Source organism: Podarcis filfolensis (assembly GCF_964270895.1).
Source record: "Podarcis filfolensis genome assembly, chromosome: 2".
In the NCBI taxonomy this organism is placed as follows: Eukaryota; Metazoa; Chordata; class Lepidosauria; order Squamata; family Lacertidae; genus Podarcis; species Podarcis filfolensis.
In genome coordinates, this window is record NC_139605.1 from 82,221,676 (window position 1) to 82,243,121 (window position 21,446).

At 48.7% G+C, this 21,446-nt stretch overlaps 1 protein-coding gene across 4 annotated transcripts in view; it reads right to left on the reverse strand.

Moving 5' to 3' along the window:
• Positions 1 to 17,192, reverse strand: part of CAMSAP3 (calmodulin regulated spectrin associated protein family member 3) — a 45,076-nt gene extending 27,884 nt beyond the window's left edge. For 2 of the 4 annotated variants that reach the window (XM_083597632.1, XM_083597633.1), the window contains exon 1: positions 16,806 to 17,191. In XM_083597632.1, the coding sequence (XP_083453758.1) occupies positions 16,806 to 16,953 (148 nt within the window). In that variant the 5' untranslated portion in view covers positions 16,954 to 17,191. Of the gene's footprint in view, positions 1 to 16,805 lie in introns of all 4 variants that reach the window. The other 2 variants (XM_083597631.1, XM_083597634.1) reach the window with 2 other exon arrangements.
• Positions 17,193 to 21,446: the final 4,254 nt, after the last annotated feature.

Genomic DNA, 21,446 nt, shown 5'->3' on the forward strand with positions numbered 1-21,446 from the left:
CAAGCAAGTGCAGAGCAGACAAATAGCTTGGGGGCACCCACTGCAAGAGCTCTGGCATCCAGCCGTAAGAGGAGGGTATTAATTTCTACCCTGACAACACGATTAACATCAGCAGGCTCAGACACATCCTCCCACTGCAAGCTTACGACAGAAAGGGGATCCGCAATGTTATCACAGCACTATTTCAGGGGGCAGTGGAGTGTCCGGAGGCTGGGAATCCTGTGTTTAGCCTCTGGATTGCAAGAGGCAAATTATATTTAAAGGGTTAAGCGAGAAGTCAGGCCAATTTTTGCTTTGGGAAAGGGGCAGGCCTTTGGAGGATCTGGGAAGCAGGCCTCCCACAGGCTCAGTAATAAATGGCAGCGGTACAAGCTTCTCCTTTGGAAACTGTAAGCTCTCTTCCTCCCACTGGGTTTGCAGTACTCTGGCCTGCGGATGGCAGGTATAGGGAAAGCAAGACATATTAGCGTCTTCCTGACAGGAAGATCATGCCAAGGCTTACACGCACGCGCTATACCAGCTGTTTCCTCAAGAGGTGAGGCCACGAGACTGGAGATCTACGTGTCAGCTCCTGCCAGTGAGCAGGGCTGGGAGGGACGGGACATTCCTGAGCGCGCGAGTGTGCAAAGGGGAACAGGTGGAACAGCTTCGCCAGCTGATTCAGCAGCACCTGATCACAGCCACAACTGCACGGGACCAGACTTGTGGCTGCAGTCCCAGCTCCTTTCCCGCCCCATGGCTCAGAGCCCGAACTAACAAAGCCCAGCCACCCCTCCTGGCAGAAAGCCCATCCCACCCACCTCCAAGTCTTCAGGGCATCCAACATTGGGAACAGCCTACTTTGGCTGGGAGGGATAAGGAGAGTGGTGGGACACACACACACCCAAGTCCCTAGTCAAATCTTTTAGGCTGTGAATAGCACAGCTTCCCTCCCAAGCACAGCTGAACTTGTGGAGGGGGGCACATGTTGCTCCTGAGAAATATAGTCAGAGCAGGTAACAGAGCTAACAGGGGCCGCAGGCCAACATTGAATTGAAACCTCACAGCATAGAACTGTGGAGCTGGGAGGGACCATGAGGGTCATCTAGCCCAAGCCCCTGCAATGCAGGAATCTTTTGCCCAACATGGGGCTTGAAACCATGACTCTGAGATCAAGTCTCGTGCTCTACCAACTGAGCAATCTGTGAAATGTCTGCCAAAAGGTCCAGCTTTTCACGTGTTCACCAATATTGGCATAGACCCTAAGATCATTACCAAACTTCTTGTTGGAGGGGGACAAGCACAAAGCAGAGCCTGCATATAGTAGCCCAGAACCTAAGGGAGTGCAAAGAGGTCAGCCTAGACACGAATGGCTATGTATAATACTCTGCGTCCCTGCCACACAACACACCCACCACACATCAATTATTGCCCAGGGCTAGCATGGTTGCTAGTACTGACCCATGTCCTCTCCTGCAACCACAATGGGCGGCTTCTCTGCACAACAGGCAAACCCAATATTTGGGGTGGGGAGTAATGCAGCTCTAAGGATTATGAAGCCAACAGGTTTTACTGTCTCTTCACATTCTGTCCTGGATGCCTTTTCAGCAGTATCCAGAGCTGAGAATTGAAAAGGGATCAGCCCCTTTTCACATGACAGGCAGCAACGACCACTTTCCCACTGCAAATAAACTTAAAATGATGGCAGCTTGCTCACTGCGTAGAACCATTGTCAGAAACTCCATGAGTGGAGTACAGAAATGGACCTGCTCAGCTACAAAGGGAGGAGAGTTTGCTCCAAACCAAGGATGATGGACTCAAGGGCATCCTGATCAAATTTGCAGATGACACCAAACTGGGAGGGGTGGCTAACACCCCAGAGGACAGGATCACACTTCAAAACGACCTTGACAGATTAGAGAACTGGGCCAAAACAAACAAGATGAATTTTAACAGGGAGAAATGTAAAGTATTGCACTTGGGCAAAAAAAATGAGAGGCACAAATACAAGATGGGTGACACCTGGCTTGAGAGCAGTACATGTGAAAAGGATCTAGGAGTCTTGGTTGACCACAAACTTGACATGAGCCAACAGTGTGACGCGGTAGCTAAAAAAGCCAATGCAATTCTGGGCTGCATCAATAGGAGTATAGCATCTAGATCAAGGGAAGTAATAGTGCCACTGTATTCTGCTCTGGTCAGACCTCACCTGGAGTACTGTGTCCAGTTCTGGGCACCACAGTTCAAGAAGGACACTGACAAACTGGAACGTGTCCAGAGGAGGGCAACCAGAATGGCCAAAGGCCTGGAAATGATGCCTTATGAGGAACAGCTAAGGGAGCTGGGCATGTTTAGCTTGGAGAAGAGGAGGTTAAGGGGTGATATGATAGCCATGTTCAAATATATAAAAGGATGTCACATAGAGGAGGGAGAAAGGTTGTTTTCTGCTGCTCCAGAGAAGCGGACACGGAGCAATGGATCCAAACTACAAGAAAGAAGATTCCACCTAAACATTAGGAAGAACTTCCTGACAGTAAGAGCTGTTTGACAGTGGAATTTGCTGCCAAGGAGTGTGGTGGAGTCTCCTTCTTTGGAGGTCTTTAAGCAGAGGCTTGACAACCATATGTCAGGAGTGCTCTGATGGTGTTTCCTGCTTGGCAGGGGGTTGGACTCGATGGCCCTTGTGGTCTCTTCCAACTCTATGATTCTATGATTCTATGATCTTTGGAATCTGCATTCCTTACCACACCAGATGTATGGGAAGCACAAAGGGGAAAGACTAGATATGGTGAAAGTTATATAGAACCTGTCACTGAAGCTTCGCAAGAACTCACGTGAAGAGTAGCTCAGTCCTGATTCACCAACCTCAAGGGGGATATTATTGTTTTGTACTTCACAATAGATGAAGGGGCTACTTGATAAGGGGGTCTTGCCAGCCTGGGGGAAAATCAGATGTGACATTTGGCACTTGGCTTTAATTCGTGTGGCTGTTAATTTGAAATAAACAGCACGTGCAGAGGGAACAAAGTTGAATAGAAACCATGGTGGGGGTGGGGAGGGCAGGGGGGTGTTAACCCTTTGTCCCCACTAGGGTACTTACTAGAATCAGGTCCTCACACCTGCTATTGACAATAGAAATAAGGTAGCAAGCAAGGAAGGACTGTGAGGAAAATAGGCATCAAGAGTTTTCTGATTTTTACAAAAACCAGATATAGAGAGGGGTTATTCGCTAACTCCAAGCAGGACTGTAGTAGGAGGCAAAGGTTTAAAGCCCCTCTATCTCCCATGCCATGTTCCCAATCTGCGTAGAGTCTCCCCCCCCCCAAAAAAAGTCATCATTGGCTACTTCTTGTTTTTAAATCAGACATTCAAGTGAACAAATGTCTCGTCTAGTTTGCTCTTCACATTAAGATATTAATCTGACACCCAATGAGATGCTAGAAAAGTATAAGCCCAGCTCTCATGACAGGGAGTTACTGTGCCACATAGGCCACTGACTTAATAAAAAGAATCTGAACCATAAAGAGCAGACCAAACAACACAAGCTCTCCAACAATTATATCCAGGGCCACTGCTCTTCCCTTGCCCCCAGCCATCCTGGCATGAGCTTTTGCACTTTTAATGAGCAGCAAAAATGATGCCAGGCAACATCCCAATGTGGTAAGCTTGTAGCCACAAAGGACACAGAGAGAAAAGCATCATGGAGACATAATTGCAATGGGAGATGAGTGGCAGCACATGATTAGGATCAGCTTTGGGCCCGCAGGTCTTAGGGGGAAATGCAGGCAAAAACTTAATAAAATATCACTGTGCCGATTCCTTCAAACACACTTCAGAAAAGCAGGGACACGCCATGGTGCAACGAGAACACCTTCCAAGTGAGAGCCTCATCATGTTTCAGAGAAGTGGGAACTCCCAAGCCTGGGAAAGGAAGCTAACAGTCCTTGCTCTTAGCCTCAGCGCTCCCAGCAATGTTGTGCTCTCTCAACTCCAAACCAGACACAAAGCATTTAACATGCAAGTTTATTTTTCATTTTTAAATTCAAATAGCATCACAGGTGAGGGGGCTGCCAACTATTGTGTACCAGACATGGAAGGGGAGCTTAGCTAGTCCTTTCCTTGCTGTGGTCCTAATGCAAATATTCTGAAGCAAATATTTGCATTGTGGAAAGATAGGAAGCTAACTTATACTGAGTTACACAACTGGTCTACCTAACCCATATTGTCCACCTTGACTGGCAGTGGCTTTCCAGGATTTCAGGCAAGCATCTCCCAGCTTTACCTGGAAATTCAGGGACTGAACCTGTGACCGTCTGCATTTAAGGAAGATGCTCTGCTGCTGACCCTATGGCCTACCACTGAGCCACAGAAATCCCCCACTGGCATATTTAACACCACATGCCACGATGCACTGAAAGCCACATCTAGTTTGGCTTTCAGACATGTGCATCTGAAACCCTGCAGAGGGAAAAGCCTTGGTGGGGTGGAGAGAAAGATTTGGACAGCCATGAGAAAAAAGGATTGTCTCTCCCAAGCGCTTTCAGTAGCCTCCACTGGAAACTGAGTGTTTTCCCCTATTCCAAAAGGGTCCCTGAGCTACCATTATACATGTTTGAAATTAGCACACAGTTTGGGCCTTAGGTAGCAAAGACTCATGTGGTTAAAACACCTTGAGCACTTACTAATCCACGTTAAGTCATGACTTAATGATGGGAATGTGCCCTGAAGTGCCTCAAATGACAATTCTAGCACAGGTTTAGCAGTTTGTTGGGACACAGGAAGTGGGAATTATTTGCAGGAACCACATTCCATCCAGAAGTCACTGGCACGTGCCTCACAGATCATGCCCCAGTCCCAGCAGGTAAGGCCAGAAAGGGAATGAACCAAGGAGCCTTGCACCAACCTCTTGCGCAGCAGCTTCAGACTGCCCCACCACAGAGCATCTATAGGCCTCGGCAAGCCTATTAAGCTGCAGTCTGAAGCTGCAGGGGCTTGTACAATTGCACGTGACAACAGCGCCCCGGGAACTATGCAAGAGCCAGAGGGGCGAAGGCAAAACCTGTCTCCAGCAAAGCACCACACCCCCACCTGACAACAGGCCCCAACATGCAACACAGGCTCCAGGGTGTAAGTACTGTGCCCTGAAATGACATCAGTGCTACATTACACACTTACAAAACACATCCTTGCCGTTATCCATCAAGCCTTGTGGTCCCTTCCAACTCTATGATTCTAGGCTTGCAACCCAGTACAGGGTGCTTCCTCTAAAGCACTCGTCCACACAGCAACTCTGGTGAGAAATGATCGCACTGATGCAACAGCACAGCCTGCATCTAAGGAAGGTTAGGTCTGAACAAACTACGAAGAGGGCGAAACAGCATAGTGAAAACTCATGAGGAAAGATGGAACTTGCAATCACCAGGAAGCAGGCAAACATGAGGCAAGATTCAAGTAACTGGTCCCACTAGCAGAAATCCAGGCAAGGGTTTCCCCGCTATCATAATAGAGCTTTTCCTCACCCCCAGAAACGGCTCGGGAGGGATTGGGAGAACCCCCCAGAACAATGCGCAATGGAGCAGAGGAGAGATTAAAAAATGCTTCCTCTGACTGAACAATCTCCCTAGTGTGACACTGAATTCCTCCCATGGACGGCCTGCCTCCCCAGCATGACCACTGAAGTGGATGGGGACATGGGGAAGAAAAGGTGACTCCTCTTACTCCTCATGTTTTTGGACTACAACTCCCATCATGCTTGGCCGCTGTCCATGCTGGCTGGAGATGAGAGTGTTGGAGTCCAATACAGGGAGCCAAGTTTGGCAAAAGGCTGCTACTCTACAGCTTTAGATGGCAAGGCTTTGTGAAAAGGGAGCACAGAGTCCAAACAAATCAAGGAAAGATACACAGTGGTACCTCGGGTTACAGACGCTTCAGGTTACAGACTCCGCTAACCCAGAAATAGTACCTCGGGTTAAGAACTTTGCTTCAGGATGAGAACAGAAATCGTGCAGCAGCGGTGCGGCGGCAGTGGGAGGCCCCATTAGCTAAAGTGGTACCTCAGGTTAAGAAGAGTTTCAGGTTAAGAATGGACCTCCAGAATGAATTAAGTTATTAACCCAAGGTACCACTGTATTTGTAATGTTAATCAGCAGGACTCTTGTCTCTGAGGAACTGAAAGTCAGATATGCAGACTAGATCAATACATAGCAAAGGACTGAGGTGGTCGAGTCTCAAGGTGGTAAAATAGGGCAGTGCTCCTTAATAGATATGGAGGTTTTACATCTTTGAATGCTTTGCCATTTAAAAAAGCAACTCTTCAGGCAGAAAATTAGCACGGCTGAGAGTTGGAGATAGGCTAGAACGTCTCCCCATAATGCTTTGTCTTTAACATGCAGGAGATTTCAAAAATTGTACCCTGCTCAATTTATTCCTCAACAAGTATAGTCAGTTCTCAATCTCTTCCCCGCCCCCCAATGGACCACTTAAAAATTGTTGGGGATCTTGACAAACCACTTCATAAACTTCTCATCCTTCAGGGCTGGCATTCTCAAAACCAGAACCTGATCATAAAAATAATGAGCCATAGGTCAAGGCACTGAGAAGAGTCCCTTCAATTGTTGTTTTAAGGTAAAAAACTGCACCAGCACCATATAATGAAAATCACAGGCCTTAAGCCAGGACATCATTGGGCCTTATCCGCTCCTGATCAACATGGCCTCACCTTCCACTGCCAACAAAGTATAAATCATGTGCAGGCCGAAGTACAGACATTCGCCACTGCTTCACAATCTTTTCGTGGTCTAGCTCAATGGCGCTCGTAGACCACCATCTGAAAACCTGTAGCCAACTCTGTCCCCACATTCTACTGTCCCTGTAGACAGGGGCCTAAATTTCTTGGCCGCAACATAGTTTTCAGGCAAGTACAATTATTACTCTTTTCTTGGTAGAAAGTCTTTTCTTGGTAGAAAGGCAGAATAAAAAATATTCTAAATAACAAATACGACCAAGATGGGTGAGGGAGGTAATTTCTCCCTGCCGTAAACTTCATGGATAAGTTTATATTCTAGAGTAGGAAGGGGAACCCCGTGCCCAGGGGCCAAATGTGGCCCTTTGCGCCTATCTGGCCCTCAAGAGCTTTACCAGGGTGCCGTGCAATCCTGCTCTGTGCCTTCCTTGAAGCTTATTGTATGGCTAGATTGCATCCTTGAGCTCTGATAATGCCTCTTGTCTGTTTGAATGGAGGACAGAGAAAGGTGTAAGAGTGCGCAGAAACCAACCTAGTGTATATATGGGCAGGGTATGAATAATAAAATTTATTTTTATTATATTTGTTGCTCCACCCACATTTGCCTCTGGCTCTGCCCACCATTGGCATGAGGCTCTCTGACTGGAGAAGTCTAGAGGGTGTTGGGCACAGATCAGAAGGAGAAACTGACAGGTACACTGAAGGAGGCAACAAGCAGAGTGTGATACAGGACTCAAGGGGCAAAGGCGTTTGACTCAAACCCAGAAACCATTCTTGAGGCAGGGGAAACCTGCATATGGGAGCCTTAGCCAAGCAGCCGGATTAAAGAGAAAAACAAGCAGGGCAGCCGCCACCGCCTCCCCCACCCTCTCAGACGGCCAAGGTCGCAGCTCAAGCTCTGTGGCAGGGTTACAGCCAGGCAAGAGGGAGGGGCACAGAGGCAGCCAGCAGCTTAAGGGGCAATCTTATGAAATCCAGAGGCATGCCAGCTGCAAGACAATGTCAATAGGCCTGCACAGGATCAAGGCACAAGACGGCCGTATGCTTCCAATTTCATGTAAGAGCCCTGCTGGATCTTCCTGTTTCCCCATACCGGCCAACCTGGGAAACCCACAAGCAGGACCTGTGTCCAACGGCACCCTCCCGCTTATGCTCCCTAGCAATGTATTCTGAGGCATGCTGCTCCCAATACAGGAGATAATAAAGCCCTCGTGACGAGCAGCCATTTAAGGCCTTATCCACCATTAATTTGTCTAATCCCCTCTTAAAGCCACCCAAATTGGTAGTCCCTCTTGTGGGACCAAATTTCATAGTTCTAGCTATGCAGTGTGTGAAGTACTTCCGTATCTGTCCTGAATCTCCCATCATTCAGCTTCACTGGACAGCTCCAGATTCTAATATTACGAGAGATGGAGAAGAACTTCTCTCTCTCTCTCTTTTATGCAAAAGTGTTAAAAACCTCTATCATGTTCCACGTTACTTGCTTCTTTCCTCAACTAAAAAACATTCTCAAATGTTAGAAACTTTCCTCATTGGTGACTTGGCCCAGCCCACTGGTCATTTTGGCAGCCCTTTCTTTGAACAAACATCCTACTACACAGAAAATGGTTGGGAAATGGTTGGGAAAATATCCCCTGACCTGTGGCCATCCAGATGTTGCTGAACTACAACTCCCATCTTCCCTGACCACTGGTCACTCTGGCTGGGGCCGGTGGGAGCTGCAGTCCAGCAACATCTATAGGATTGCCAGGAGTGGGGGTGGAGCGGAAAACGAAAAACTGCTATGCCAAATGCCACTCCCTAAGTGAGGTCCTTGACAGAAGTGGGTGAGCGCTGCATTTTGGGAGAAACTCTCGCACCATCTCGTACCCAATCAGCACAGCAGCGAAACAAACCCACCCATTTTCCAGCAAGCACCATGAGGCAAAGGCTGTCAAGCTCATGGTCATGTTAGGTGCCTCCAGCAGGTTAAACTGGATTGGAGGCACAGCCAAGAAAGGGGAGTTGCTGGGAAATGTCAGGCAACTTCCACCCCACTCTAGCTGGCATGACGGAGCAGAATTCAAACCTCTTCCCACCTGCAAGGACGTTCTCCACAGCTACAAATATGTGAGAACCTCGTTCCCACCAGTGGTTTCTGACTCCTTGCAAGAGAGAAAGGACTGCTTAAGTCAAGGGACACGGGAAGGAGACTAAGCAAACAGGCAAGGCAATCAACAGCAGGGGCACAGACAGCACATGCACTCAGGCAACTATAGGCAAAATTCAGGGTTACGCTGAGTTGCAGGTAGTAAGGTGGGCCTGGCAGCACCTGCTGAAAGTGAAGAGAGGTCAAGCAGCAGGTCAGCTTCTACAAAGCATAATGTTAAGAGTGAGAGCCCCTTATGACGTGTGCATGCCATGTTCCAGTGGCGGTTCTTGGGCTTATGCATCCCAACAAAGGTGGGTTGCATAATATGGTACCACAGGAAGTAAAAGTGAAGGTCCAAGCTGCAGAAGGGAACTGAAGGCAGGCTCTAAATGGAAAACAGCTACTTCAATAGCAACCAACAGTTTTACTAATATCCCAAAGGTTAACCAAGGCAAGCCCTTTGTTGTGAGGTGTTAATTTGGGATCTTGTTTCTCTTTCCCACCCCTTGCACAGGTGGTGAACATCAGGCCTAGGGGGGTTCAAATGTGGCCCCCAGACTTCTGTATCTGGCCCTCATAACTCTCTCCAGGCCAGATTTCCCATGGCACCGCTTCACACACAGAGCTTCTGCCTGGTTGGAATGTGTCTCCTTAATAACTCCTCTTCCTTGTCCAGACAAAAGAGGATTGTATGTGGAAGCTTGCCTGCTGTACAAAGGTAACATTTACATGTGCTCCTGCACCCACCATTGCCTCCAGACTCACCCGCCACTGACAACCCCCTCACAACAGATGGAAATGAGGGCCTTGGACTGGAAAAGGTCTCCCATCCCTGATATATGGCAATATGGATGTGCCTGCAGTCATAATTAGTGAGCCAGATTTGAGCACCTGTAAGATACAGAGTATCTCTGGGTTCTCTACTGTTCAAAGCCTAGCAGACGTTCAAAGTTCCTCAGCACAGGATTTACAGGGCATACACAGCTGTGCATGTTGTCAGGTCAGTGCTAGGCAGGGCCAATGGGAAAAAATAGGCCATCAGCAACAAGCATCTATGGCACAGTTAGAAAGGACCAGGTGATCTCAGGGAAGTACCAACAAGGGATCCTACCAATAACTGACCTGGCACCAGTTCAGGCTACTATAGCAAGCACTTAGCAGAGGATTCGGTTTGTGCCAATCTAGCCTGACATGGTAAGGCATTGCCTACCAAAATGAGGTAAAATGGTCCACAGAACAGGATTCCATAGTAGATGAATACACAACTTCATGGTCAACAAGTGAAATCCAACGGCACCACAGGAGACCGCAGCATACCTGTTTCAGTCCTTTTTCACAAGAAGAGTCAAACTCCTTAATGCTTGCTTCACTTCAGTTTCCTACACACACACATGGCTGCCAGATTGGATCAAAGAGATGTGAAAGGAATGGCAGAACTAGTTAATATCTGCATCGATCTCCCAACAAAATACACCCTTAAATGCTAAACGAACTAGAAGTAGAAACCTCAAAGCTGCTAACAGTCATCTTTGAGAAATCTCTCAAGACAAGTGAGGTTCCAGCAGACTAGCAAAAAATAGCTACCACATCTATATTTAACAGGGAGAATAGGAGAAACCAGGAAATTACAGGCCCAATGTCTACCTATAAGATGTTATGAGAACAAACTCATCAAAAAAGAATACAGTGGTACCTTGGGTTACATACGCTTCAGGTTACAGACTCTGCTAACCCAGAAATATTACCTCGGGTTAAGACACTTTGCTTCAGGATGAGAACAGAAATCATGCTCTGGCGGTGCGGCGGCAGCAGGAGGCCCCATTAGCTAAAGTGGTGCATCAGGTTAAGAACAGTTTCAGGTTAAGAACGGACCTCCAGAACGAATTAAGTACTTAACCCAAGGTACCACTGTATATGTAATGTAGAAGAAAATGAGGTGATCATTAACAACCAACATGGTCTTGCCAAGACCAAACCAATGTGGAACATAAGAAGCTTCATTATACTGAGTCAGACCATTGGCTGATCAGGCTCAGTATTGTCTACACAGACTGCCAGAGGCTCTCCAGGGTTTCAGGCAGGGAGTCTCTCCCAGCCCTACCTGGATTTGCTGGGAATTGAACCTGGGGCCTTCTGTGCTCAAGGCAAATGCTTTACCACTGAGGCATGGCCTTGCCCCATCAATGTCACTCTGTGGTAGGTTAGTCTCTAGGAGAAGGGTTCCACACAGTTCTACAGAATATTCTTTGGCAGGTAGATCAGAGGGCACTACCATGAGGAAAGCAACCCTTATTCCTTCAAGCTGCACAAGAACAACCAATAAGGCATTAAAAAGTATGTGGGGGGGAGCCTGGAGGCGTTGTTGTGTGATGTCCAGAAGGAGTTATCTCCTAGGGGGTAGTGCTATTCAGCATTTTCATTACTTGCAGAAACAGGTAATATGTTCAACTTTGTAGATAATGCAAAAGTTCAAATGAATTTGGGACGCCACAGAGGGCAGGATTAAAATGAGTGTCCTTGACTAATTGAAGTGCAAGCAGTAAAATAACATCAGTAGACCATTTTCTGGATCGGTTCCTATTTCATTCTTCGGGGGTTTTTTAATGCTTGGTTTTAATGTTGTTTTATCTAAGTTGCTTTGAGTCACTTTTGTGAAAAAAGTGACAAATTAAATAAATTAGGTTGATATTTTATGCTGATGACGAGGCACCGCCCCCATCCAGGGCCTCTAGTAATTGCACGCAGCTCCAAAGTAGCTTTACAAAATCAAGGAACAAGCAAGGCACTCAAAGAATCAAAAGGAGGACTTACTTTTGAATCAACTAAATAGGAATTGGCAATGAGGTGTTGTTGTTTTAAAAAACATAGCTTCACTCACTGAAGCAAACCACAAAGAAGTAGTAAAAGGTTCTACTTAGAGATTACCTTCTAGGAACACAAGGGGAATTCATTCATTCAGAGGAATGTTCTGAAGGGCTAGCAAAATAATATATAGAAAGGCTAAAGAAGACAATCATTTTACAGATGGAAAAGGAAGGTTTTTATCCTGTCCTTTTTTCATATAAGAAAGGCATCCCCAAACTCGGCCCTCCAGCTGTTTTGGGACTACAATTCCCATCATTCCTAACCACTGGTCCTGTTAGCTAGGGATGATAGGAGTTGTAGTCCCAAAACAGCTGGAGGGCCGAGTTTGGGGATTCCTGATATAAGACATATATATGCGACTTACTTATCTGCATTTCTAACCCATGTCCCCTCCCAAAAGAAGCACAAAGCAGTGTTCATGGGTTCACCCATTTTATCCTCACCATAACTGCATCAGGTTTGTTATGCTGATAGATGATGATGATTTCCCCAAAGCCAAGCGGGGCCTTGAACTCAAGAGCTCTGCAGTCCCAAACGCCATATACGAGGAATAAGACATTGAGAACCACCCAAAGAATAGGTACAGCCACCATTCACCAGAACCAGGAATAATAAATAGCCATGGGTCCCAGTTGCCACAAAATGGATTTACAGAACAATGGACAGCAGAGCAAGCTGCCCAGGCTGGTCTCTGAAACATCTTGTCTGACTAGCACCAGGCAGGGACTGAGTTAAACTAGATGATCCAAGCCTCAGGTGCCTTTCTAGGGGGGTAGAAAGCATTCATGTACCTGGGACATTGAAGTACAGAGCACTGCTGTACCCATGCATCTTCCATCCCGCTGCCTTAAATGTTGTTTCTTCTCCCATACTGGGCTTTGTGCATCACATTTTAGGCCTTCCATTCTGTGGTTTCAAGAAGACTCCAGGTAGTTTTGCTAAAGTGCAAAAAGCATCCGCTATGGCTCAGGACTGGGTGAAATTAGCAGGGTTTGATTTGTATATAAATCGCCATTTGGGGGAAAGGGGCAACATTTCATTTCACATGCCTGCACCACAGACCAGGGTACAGTTTGGCTGAGGGAGCAATGCAAGGATAAGCTGCCCATGAGTTGAGATTTTGCTTTATTCTTGGTGTCTTTGGTAGAGAAAGAACTTGCCACTGGGCAAGGTGAGACAGGAGTCAATATCCAGACAGCCACACCTGTTTAACCTACAGAACGGCAAGTGAAACTGAATCAGCGGTTAATGGGAGAGCAGGGCTCAGTCCTCCTAACTGGATTACCAGGAACATAGAAATGTGCCTTATACTGAGTCAGACCATTGGTCCATCTAGCTCAGTATTCTCTACACTACTGGCAACAGCTCTCCAGAACTTTGGGCAGCAATCTCTCCCAGTCCTACATTGATATACCAGGGATTGAACACAGGATCTTTTACATGCAGAGCAGATGCTTCTGTCGCTGAGCTATGACCCATCCCACTAGCCAAGCAATAGGTGTGTAAAGGTAAGGTAAAGGACCCCTGGACGGTCAAGTCCAGTCAAAGGCGACCATGGGGTGTGGCGCTCATCTCACTTTTCAGGCCAAGGGAGCTGGTGTTTGTCCACAGACAGCTTTCTGGGTCATATCACCAGCATGACTAAACCACTTCTGGCGCACGGAGGACCATGACAAGTGCCGGAGCACATGGAAATGCTGCTTACCTTCCCGCCACAGTGGTACCCATTTATCTACTTGCACTGGTATGCTTTTGAACTGTTAGGTTGGCAGAAGCTGGGACAGAGCAACAGGAGCTCACCCCGTCACGGGGATTCGAACCGCAGACCTTCTGATCGGCAAGCCCAAGAAGCTCAGTGGTCTAGACCATAGCGCCATTTGCGTGTGTACACCTATCTCAGCTGGTGAGCCTCACTCTGGTCACTCCCACTCCTCCTCCATTTCCTGCCCCACCCTTTGCCACAAACCCTTGAGGGTGGGGATTACCCCAGTTTGTGGACGAACACAAAAGGGATCACAGGTAATATAGGGAATTAACCTCAGGGTGCTACAACATTGCACATAATTACTAGCAACTGCTTTGGGTGTGCAACAAACACAGCAATGCCAATCAGGACACCTGCCAGAGGTTAGCCAGTTCCTGACCCAGTTATGGAAAAGGGACCAGTTGCCGGATGTATCAGCTGAGTAATACATAGCATTGGATCACAGGCCCTGTAGCTACAGGTTGGGCTGAGGGAATTCCAAGTCCCTTCCTCATTTGGCTTTCAGTAAATTAAAAGCATCTGGCTCTTTTACTTATTGGTGAAGAAATAAGTGCAGGCAGCAGTGTGTCTAGTAAAGCAAGCTGGCACTCAGTTTCACTTGCAGATCTTTATTTTCAAATGCATACTGAAATTACTTAAAATTTAGCCATGTAAAACTTGAAAAAGCCACTTCCATGTATTTCTTTGCCATTTCACATTAACTTTCTACAGCCCCCACACTGTGCCTTTAGATCATATAGCAGTCGCACAAAATCCCTGGCTTGAGGCCGACTGATGACTCCCACCATGACCAGTAGCTTATTTCAGGAGCAGATGCTAGCAGTGCCATGTGCATTTTCTGACGTGAGGCAAGCAGGTGCCGCTTCCATAAAGGCTTGCCTTGCAGGCCGAAGGGGTTTTCAGGCTCTATTCGGAAAACTATGGCAAACCCTAGCAAGCACATTCTCGACACACTTCACTAGACTTTGAACCCAGCACTGGCGGAGCAAGGCTGATCGCCCTGGCCTCCATCCAAGGCAAATGACAAGGCTCTCTCCTTTCCACCACCAAAGTGTACTGTTTGGTGTGTCATCGGGGTGACAAGGAAGGGCAGGGACAAGGGGAACCTGTTCTCGCTTGGGCTTGACCAGATCCTATATTTACACTAACTCCAAATGAGAGAACTGGTCATCCAAAATACACCCCTGTGAATACACACACAGAAACACACACACAGCACTTCAACATCCACCAAGCACAGCAATTCACTGTCCTCCTGTTGCTTCACGGAATGGTGGTTCCCACCTCAGCCCAGAAGCGGGTACATTTAGTCTCTAAGAAGAAAACAGCTTCTGGGCAGAAAGGCCCTCAGTTGCGGGAGGGAGGGAGGGACGGAGAGACTCTAGTTATTCATTGTCACACAACCTTGCAAGCCATTCCTGTTGCTCCCAGCTCGGGAGCTGGCTGTGGACCAGCAAGCTTCAAACCCTATTATGTTACTTTCAGGTCAACAGCCTCAGAGGAACACCCGTTGTCGTCATCCTCTCCTCCCCTCCCCACAGCAGCCCATACACAATGAGGAAGGCCTGTCACACACTAGGTGGTAGCCTCCTGGCTACAGGTATGCCAGCAACATGGAGCTCCTTATACTTTTAGAAGCCACTGTCAAGGGCCGTCTCACTTACCCACACCTCCACCTTGCCATGTAAGTCGTGCTTAGGCTACTTCATCCATAGAATGATCTCTCTCCCCCCCCCCACTACTCTGCAAATCCTTACAAGTCTGACAGTTGTGGAGCAACGCAAAGGAAGCATGGCTTCTCAATGAACACAAAGCACACAGGCTGGCCCACCACCCTCTTGGCAGCAGGGAGGGCGAAGCCAGGAGGGGGATCTGGGTTAGCAGGGGCACCAGAGCAGCGACAAAGAGCACACACTTCTATGAAGCAACAGCAAGAAGGTCAATCCCCCACTAGGGATTGTCTGCTCCCCCCTCCCCTCCCCTCCTCCTCCTCCATCATGCATGAAAGCAACGCCAATCTGCAAATCCTCACAGAACATTAATTCCAGGCCTGGCAGAGACAAAGGGAACAGCGGGGAGAGCCCAGGGTTGCCAAGGAAGGGAGCACCGTCCTGGGCCCAGCATTGCCAAGGAGCTGAAGAGGACCAAGCTAAGGATGCAAAGCGGTCCTTGAGTAGTCCTTACCGAGATGGCAAAACCAGAGGATCAAGTACAAGCCCAGAAGCCTCACTAGTTACCTCCCATCTCTCTCTCTCCCCTGCCTTCCAGCTGCCACAGCTTAGCCTCAGAATACAGCTCCACAGCTGGGGCCGTGCTGGTGGCACCCATTGGCAGGGCTTCCCCTGGAGGAATTTAACGCCACAAAATAATGCCACTTAGCAAAGGTAAACACCAACAGCAGCGCCCTGCTCTTGGCTTCTGCCAGTGAATGCTGTCACTAAGCAGGGTGGGGCGGCACTGACACCCTCAGGCTCCGCAGACCAGCTGGACCCCAGGGAAGAGCATGTTTCGGCTCTGATCTCACCTAACAGTATGCTAGTCATGCAGGTGCTGCCAACACTGTTAACAAAAGGCAACACAAAAAGCCAGGGAGGAATTGAGCTTAGTGAAGGGGAGGGGGGGGCTGAGGCTTACCCAGGGCTGCTCTTAGCAAAGGAGCTGCAGCAGACATGGCAGAACACCTACCCACCCCTCCGCTATCATGGCAGCCTCCCCCTCCCCTCACACGCCCCACTTCGACCTACAAAAAAGGCGCCCTCCCAGCCCAGACGCCAATTCCCCTCTCCTAATCACAGCTCCGTCCACACCTGGGGCAGCCCGGCACCTGCGTGGGGAGAGACATTAGGCGACCCTCGCCAGGAAGAAAGGAGCAGACTCGAGTCGCTCCCCCCTCCACCTCAGCCCCACCCGGGCTATCTAGTCGAGAAGGCGGCGACCGAGCGGAGCCCATTGTTAGCGCTGAAAGGGTGGGATGGAAGCAGCAGGGCTGGTTGCCAAGGCAGCCCACCCCATCCCATCCCTCCCCGGGTGCTATAGCAGGTAGGGCATCCCACGGAGCCGAGCGCGATGGGGAGGCGGACATGTTATCCTAGTCGGGGAGGAGCAGGCAGAAGAAACACAAACCCAGGAGCCCGCCAGGGACGGCGAGATCGGGTCGAAGGCGGGAGGGGGGGGACGGGAATCACGGCTTCCTCTCTCCTTAACTCACACGCAGCCACTGGAGATCCCGCCCCTCCTCCTCGGAAGGGAGATCAGGAAGGGAAAGGAACCCCGACCCCGCCGACGGACTGCCCGCTCCCCTCCCCGCGGGACTCCCTCCGTACCTGCACCCCCGTAGCCCTTGGCGAGCACCCAGGCCAGGCTGGCGGCGCTGCGCGCCCGAGGGAAGTCATACTGATCCAAGGGCTTGATCTCGGGGACCAGGAAGCTTTTCCTCATGGCCGCGGCTGCAGCAGGGGCAGCAGCCACCATGGCCCCTCCACCGGGCGCAGGAGCTGGGTTCGGCCTGCTGCGGCGGCGGCGGCGCAGAACGAGCTGGTGGCGGTGGCGGTAGCGGCGGCCCCAGCCGAGCGCATCCCCGTCCGGTTTTCCCTCCCCTCCAGCTCCAGGTGCGAGCGCCCGCCCCGGCGTCCTCCTCCTCCTCCTGCTCCTCTTCCCTCCCCCACGTGATCCGGGCCGTCAATCAGCGCGGGGGCGGGGCTTGCAGACAGGTAATTGCCCCGGGTGCGCGGTGGGGGGGGGGGGAGAGGAGTAGGAGGCGGTGTAAGAGGGTTGGGTGGAATGGAGCTGCAGCCCGGGGTGCGTGGGGCGCGTGCGCGCCTTGCAGTAAGCAGGCCGCCTGGCGCTGGTGGGGGGAGCCTGCAGCTCCATTGATCTTACTTACAAACACACGCGGCAAAGAGGAGGCTGGGATTCCTCCTGCTCCCTCCCTCTCTCCCCCCAACCCCTTCCTCCTGGCATAACGCTTCGTCTTTGCCTAGGCTGCAAGCGAGCGCCCCAGCCCTTTTCTCCGGGAGAGGGAGAGACACAAAGGAGCCGCAGCCTCGGCTGGAGCAAGCGAGAGCGCGCGCGCGCCTGCGCCCGCCCTCCTTCCCATGCACACCTCCACCATGTTGGGAGGCAGGCATGACCCTCCCACGGGGCGCGGGGAAAGTGAGGTGGCCTCCCGCGCTGGCCCCTTCCCGCAAATTCTCATTTATTCAAGTAGTACGTGGTGCGTGTCCAGCTCTGCAAATTCTTCTTGCTGTCCCCTGCCCGGAATTAACTTAAGCCCAGTTCTGATTCTCTCCCGCCCTTCCCAACAAGCATGTTGTTAAAATAATAATTTTGAAGAAGGTTCACCCAAGTGGGTTGGAGCACATTCACTCCAAGGAAAGGCTAAATGTTTTGGAGTGTTTTGGTTTAGAAGAAGGGGAAAATGATAAAAGTGTATAAAATTATAAATGGAGGAGAAATATTTTTTTCTTTCTCCTCTAAGACTAGAACTTGGGTTACCCAATGAAACTGACTGGGAGTAGAGTCAGATAAATAATTTTTTTGGAATTGACTCCCCAAAGATGGCTTTAAAGGCGCACTAGAAATGCATTGAGGATAACGCTACCAATGGCAACTCACTAGAATGTCCTCCCTCCTTTGTCAGACGCAGGATGCCTCCGAATACAATTTGTTGGTGATCACAAATGGGGAAGAGTGCCTATAACATCAGTGTTTCACATCAAATATAACTGACCTGTAGAACAGATTCTACGAATGGAAAACAAGAGACACTGTAAATACTTTTGTAACCCAATAAAACCTTTAATAAAAACTTTTTTAAAAAAAGTGGAGAGAGTGCTGATATGCTTCATGTTCTTGCAGTGGTTTGCCACAGGAACCTGGTTGGCCACAATGACAATGGGACGCTATACTAAAGGAGCCCTCGGCCTGATTCAGCATGAATGTTCTCGTGATGACAGGCCACTGCTTTTGGTACAGCCAGACATGATGCTGACTGCAGGACTCTGTCTGTATCTTACGGATTCCTCTGAAGAGGGAGGAGATGTAAAGCACAGCATACCAAAAAAACATAGCTGTCAACCTTCCCTTTTTTTTAAAATACCCTTATTCCAGCACCGGTTCCCGCTGCTATCCCAGATTGTTAGATATCCCATAGACTGTCCCCGGGACAGGTGAGGCTGCTGATCCCTTATTTTCGAGGCTGCTGATCCCTTATTTTCAAATCTGAAAGTTGACAGCTATGCAAAAAACGGAGCAGACCCCTCATCCTCTCTGTGCCCCATTTAGTTTTCTCCTGGCTGAGGTTGCTTGAGCAGAAGAAACATTTTTGTTAAGGGTGAGTGGGACGTGGCTGGGTTTAGTTCCTATTTTCCCACCAATGCTATACTTGAAATCACCCAGTCTACCCCAGGATTTATAGGGAGTTGGTGCCAATCCTAATTCTACACATGGAATCTGCTACCATCAGAACTTGTCTGGCACGTAGGTGACTTTGTAAAAGGAGTAGACCAACTCGTGAAGAAGGATTAGCCTAAAACCAGCTATTAGCTCTGCCACCTAAATTGAACCTTGACCTTCAGGCACAATATGCCTCTTAGTGTTAGGTACAAGGAAAGCAAACAGTGAAGAAGAACCACTAACTTGATTGCCCTGCTTCCTAGAAGCATCTGGCTTACTAGCCACTGTTGGAAGCAGGATACTGGGCCAGACGGACCCTTGCTCTGGCCCAGTTCAGCTCTTTAGCTCTTAATAGTGGATCCATCTCAAAAGGGGACATGGTCTTGCTTGGAGGTTCTATGCAGGGGAGCACAGCTATTGTATACTGTACACTTGACTGAAGAACAGTACACTCCTTCTGTCTGGGATGGTCATCCTCTTCTACCGAGTGTGCAGCTTTGGGAGGGAAGCACATGGAGTGGTGAGGGAGGGAGGGGACACCCGCCTAGCCGGCCAGATCAGCCGAATTAACCCTGGCAATCAATGGGGTGACAGATGTCGCAGCCAGATCGCCCTCACATTTCAGCCTTCATGTCTTTGAAGAGGGAGCTCTAAGCAGAATGCATGGGCAGCGGTAGGGAACCTGTGACCCTCTAGATGTTGTTGGGCCACAACTCCCATCAACACCAGCCAGCATAGCCAACCATCAGGGATGCTGGGAGTTGTGGCCTAGTTACACCTGGAAGGCCAAAATGCCTCATCCCTGGCCTAAAAGTGCTCTCTCAACCAGCTGGCTTCAGTCTAAGAGGGTTGTTCTACTGCATGCAATCCAAGTTCTGGTGCAATTTGAGCTTATTTCTAAGTAAATATAGGGCCAGATGTGCTGCCAAGATCCAATTGACCTTCATTTAAAATAAGGCTTTCCCCCCTAAAATCCAATATTTTCATAATAATAATTTTAACAAAGTAACTAGTTCTATGGGGCAAAATCTGAGTTAAAACTCAGAGATTCAAGGATCAAATAATGAAAGAAACAAGACTCCGTGGGTTGACCCTATGTGCCTGTTCTCTGTGTCCCAGTAGAGCTGATCTGGTGGTATTGGGTATCATTTCCATGGTAATACACAGAACGTTGAATGGATTGCACTTTGGAGCATTAGAATTCTAACATCTGGAATGTCCTATAAAATAAAGACATCTGGAAAACATACCCTCAGTCCCAAACAAAAATGAAACACTACCCAAAAGGATTGTGGTAGTTCTCAAAGTACATTTCTCATTCAGAAAACATTTTAAACATTGAGTAGTTGATCACTGTTATCCTGCGATAATCAGGGTGGGTTGCTAGGCCCCACTGAGGTCCAGGCAAGATGGTGGAGAGGAAGAAGGAGTGGAGGAGGAGTGCCTTTATTTAGATGTGTGATGTGGAGCAAGATAATGAATACACAAGCTAAGATCTATCTACAGCAGAGCTTTCCAAACTTTTCATGTTGGTGACACACTTTTTAGACATGCATCATTTTGGGACACAGTAATTCAGTTTTCCTAGCAAACCAGAGGTTGAACTAACCCCTTTCCAGACCAGGGAGGTGTGAGGGAAGCATTTGCGCTGCACACCTACACGCTGCAGCCAACACACAAACATGTCGTGACACACAGTTTGGAAAGCTCTGATCTACACATACACTCAAGCAGGTAAATCAGACCTGAAAATGTTACATGCACATGTTCAAAGCTCTTTCACTATACCCTCTGATAGCAATTTCTTCCACTGTGCTACAACAAAAGAATATCACACATTTTCTAATAAGCTGAGCAGTTGCTTATAAGGACATTTCAACAGCACTGGATGCATCAATGCATCCCTAAACTGTCTAGTTAGTTGTGGTCTATCAGGGTCCCCAGCAGAGTTAGACAGACGTGTTTAGACGTGCTTCTTCCTAGTTCCAGGTGCGTAGGGTTAAGTAGTGGCCATTTGACTACTCTACCCAGGCTCAGAGGCACTGATCAATATTGCCTCTCCCTCACTTGTTCCAGGGCTGAGCCCTGGCACAGATGATGATGGATGTGGTGGATGGAGGTAAGCCCAAATTTTCAATGACTTACAATTTTACGCTTTTTTTTTTACATAGGAAACAAAATGCCACCTGCATGTACCATCGTGTGCATTTTGCTGCATGCACACTAAATTAATGCCTTTGGTGCCAATTTCTCCACCAGTACCTAGAAATACATGCAATCAGTACAAGCAATAATGTGTCATATTTTCCTATACCTTAACATTTAATGTAGCATATGTAGCAGTCTTCTGATATACTTTAGTTGGCATCAGACAGCCATGATACCAGATGAGATTTAAACCATAATCCCATAACTCCCATTTGGGGTAAATCCGTTGAACATGTGAGCCCCCACCCCCTCAAATGTTGCTGGACTCAAACTCCCATCATTCCCTTGGCTATTAGCTGCGCTGTCTGGGGCTGATGGGAGCTGGCAATCCACCAACTTCTGAAAGGCTTCATGTTCCCCAC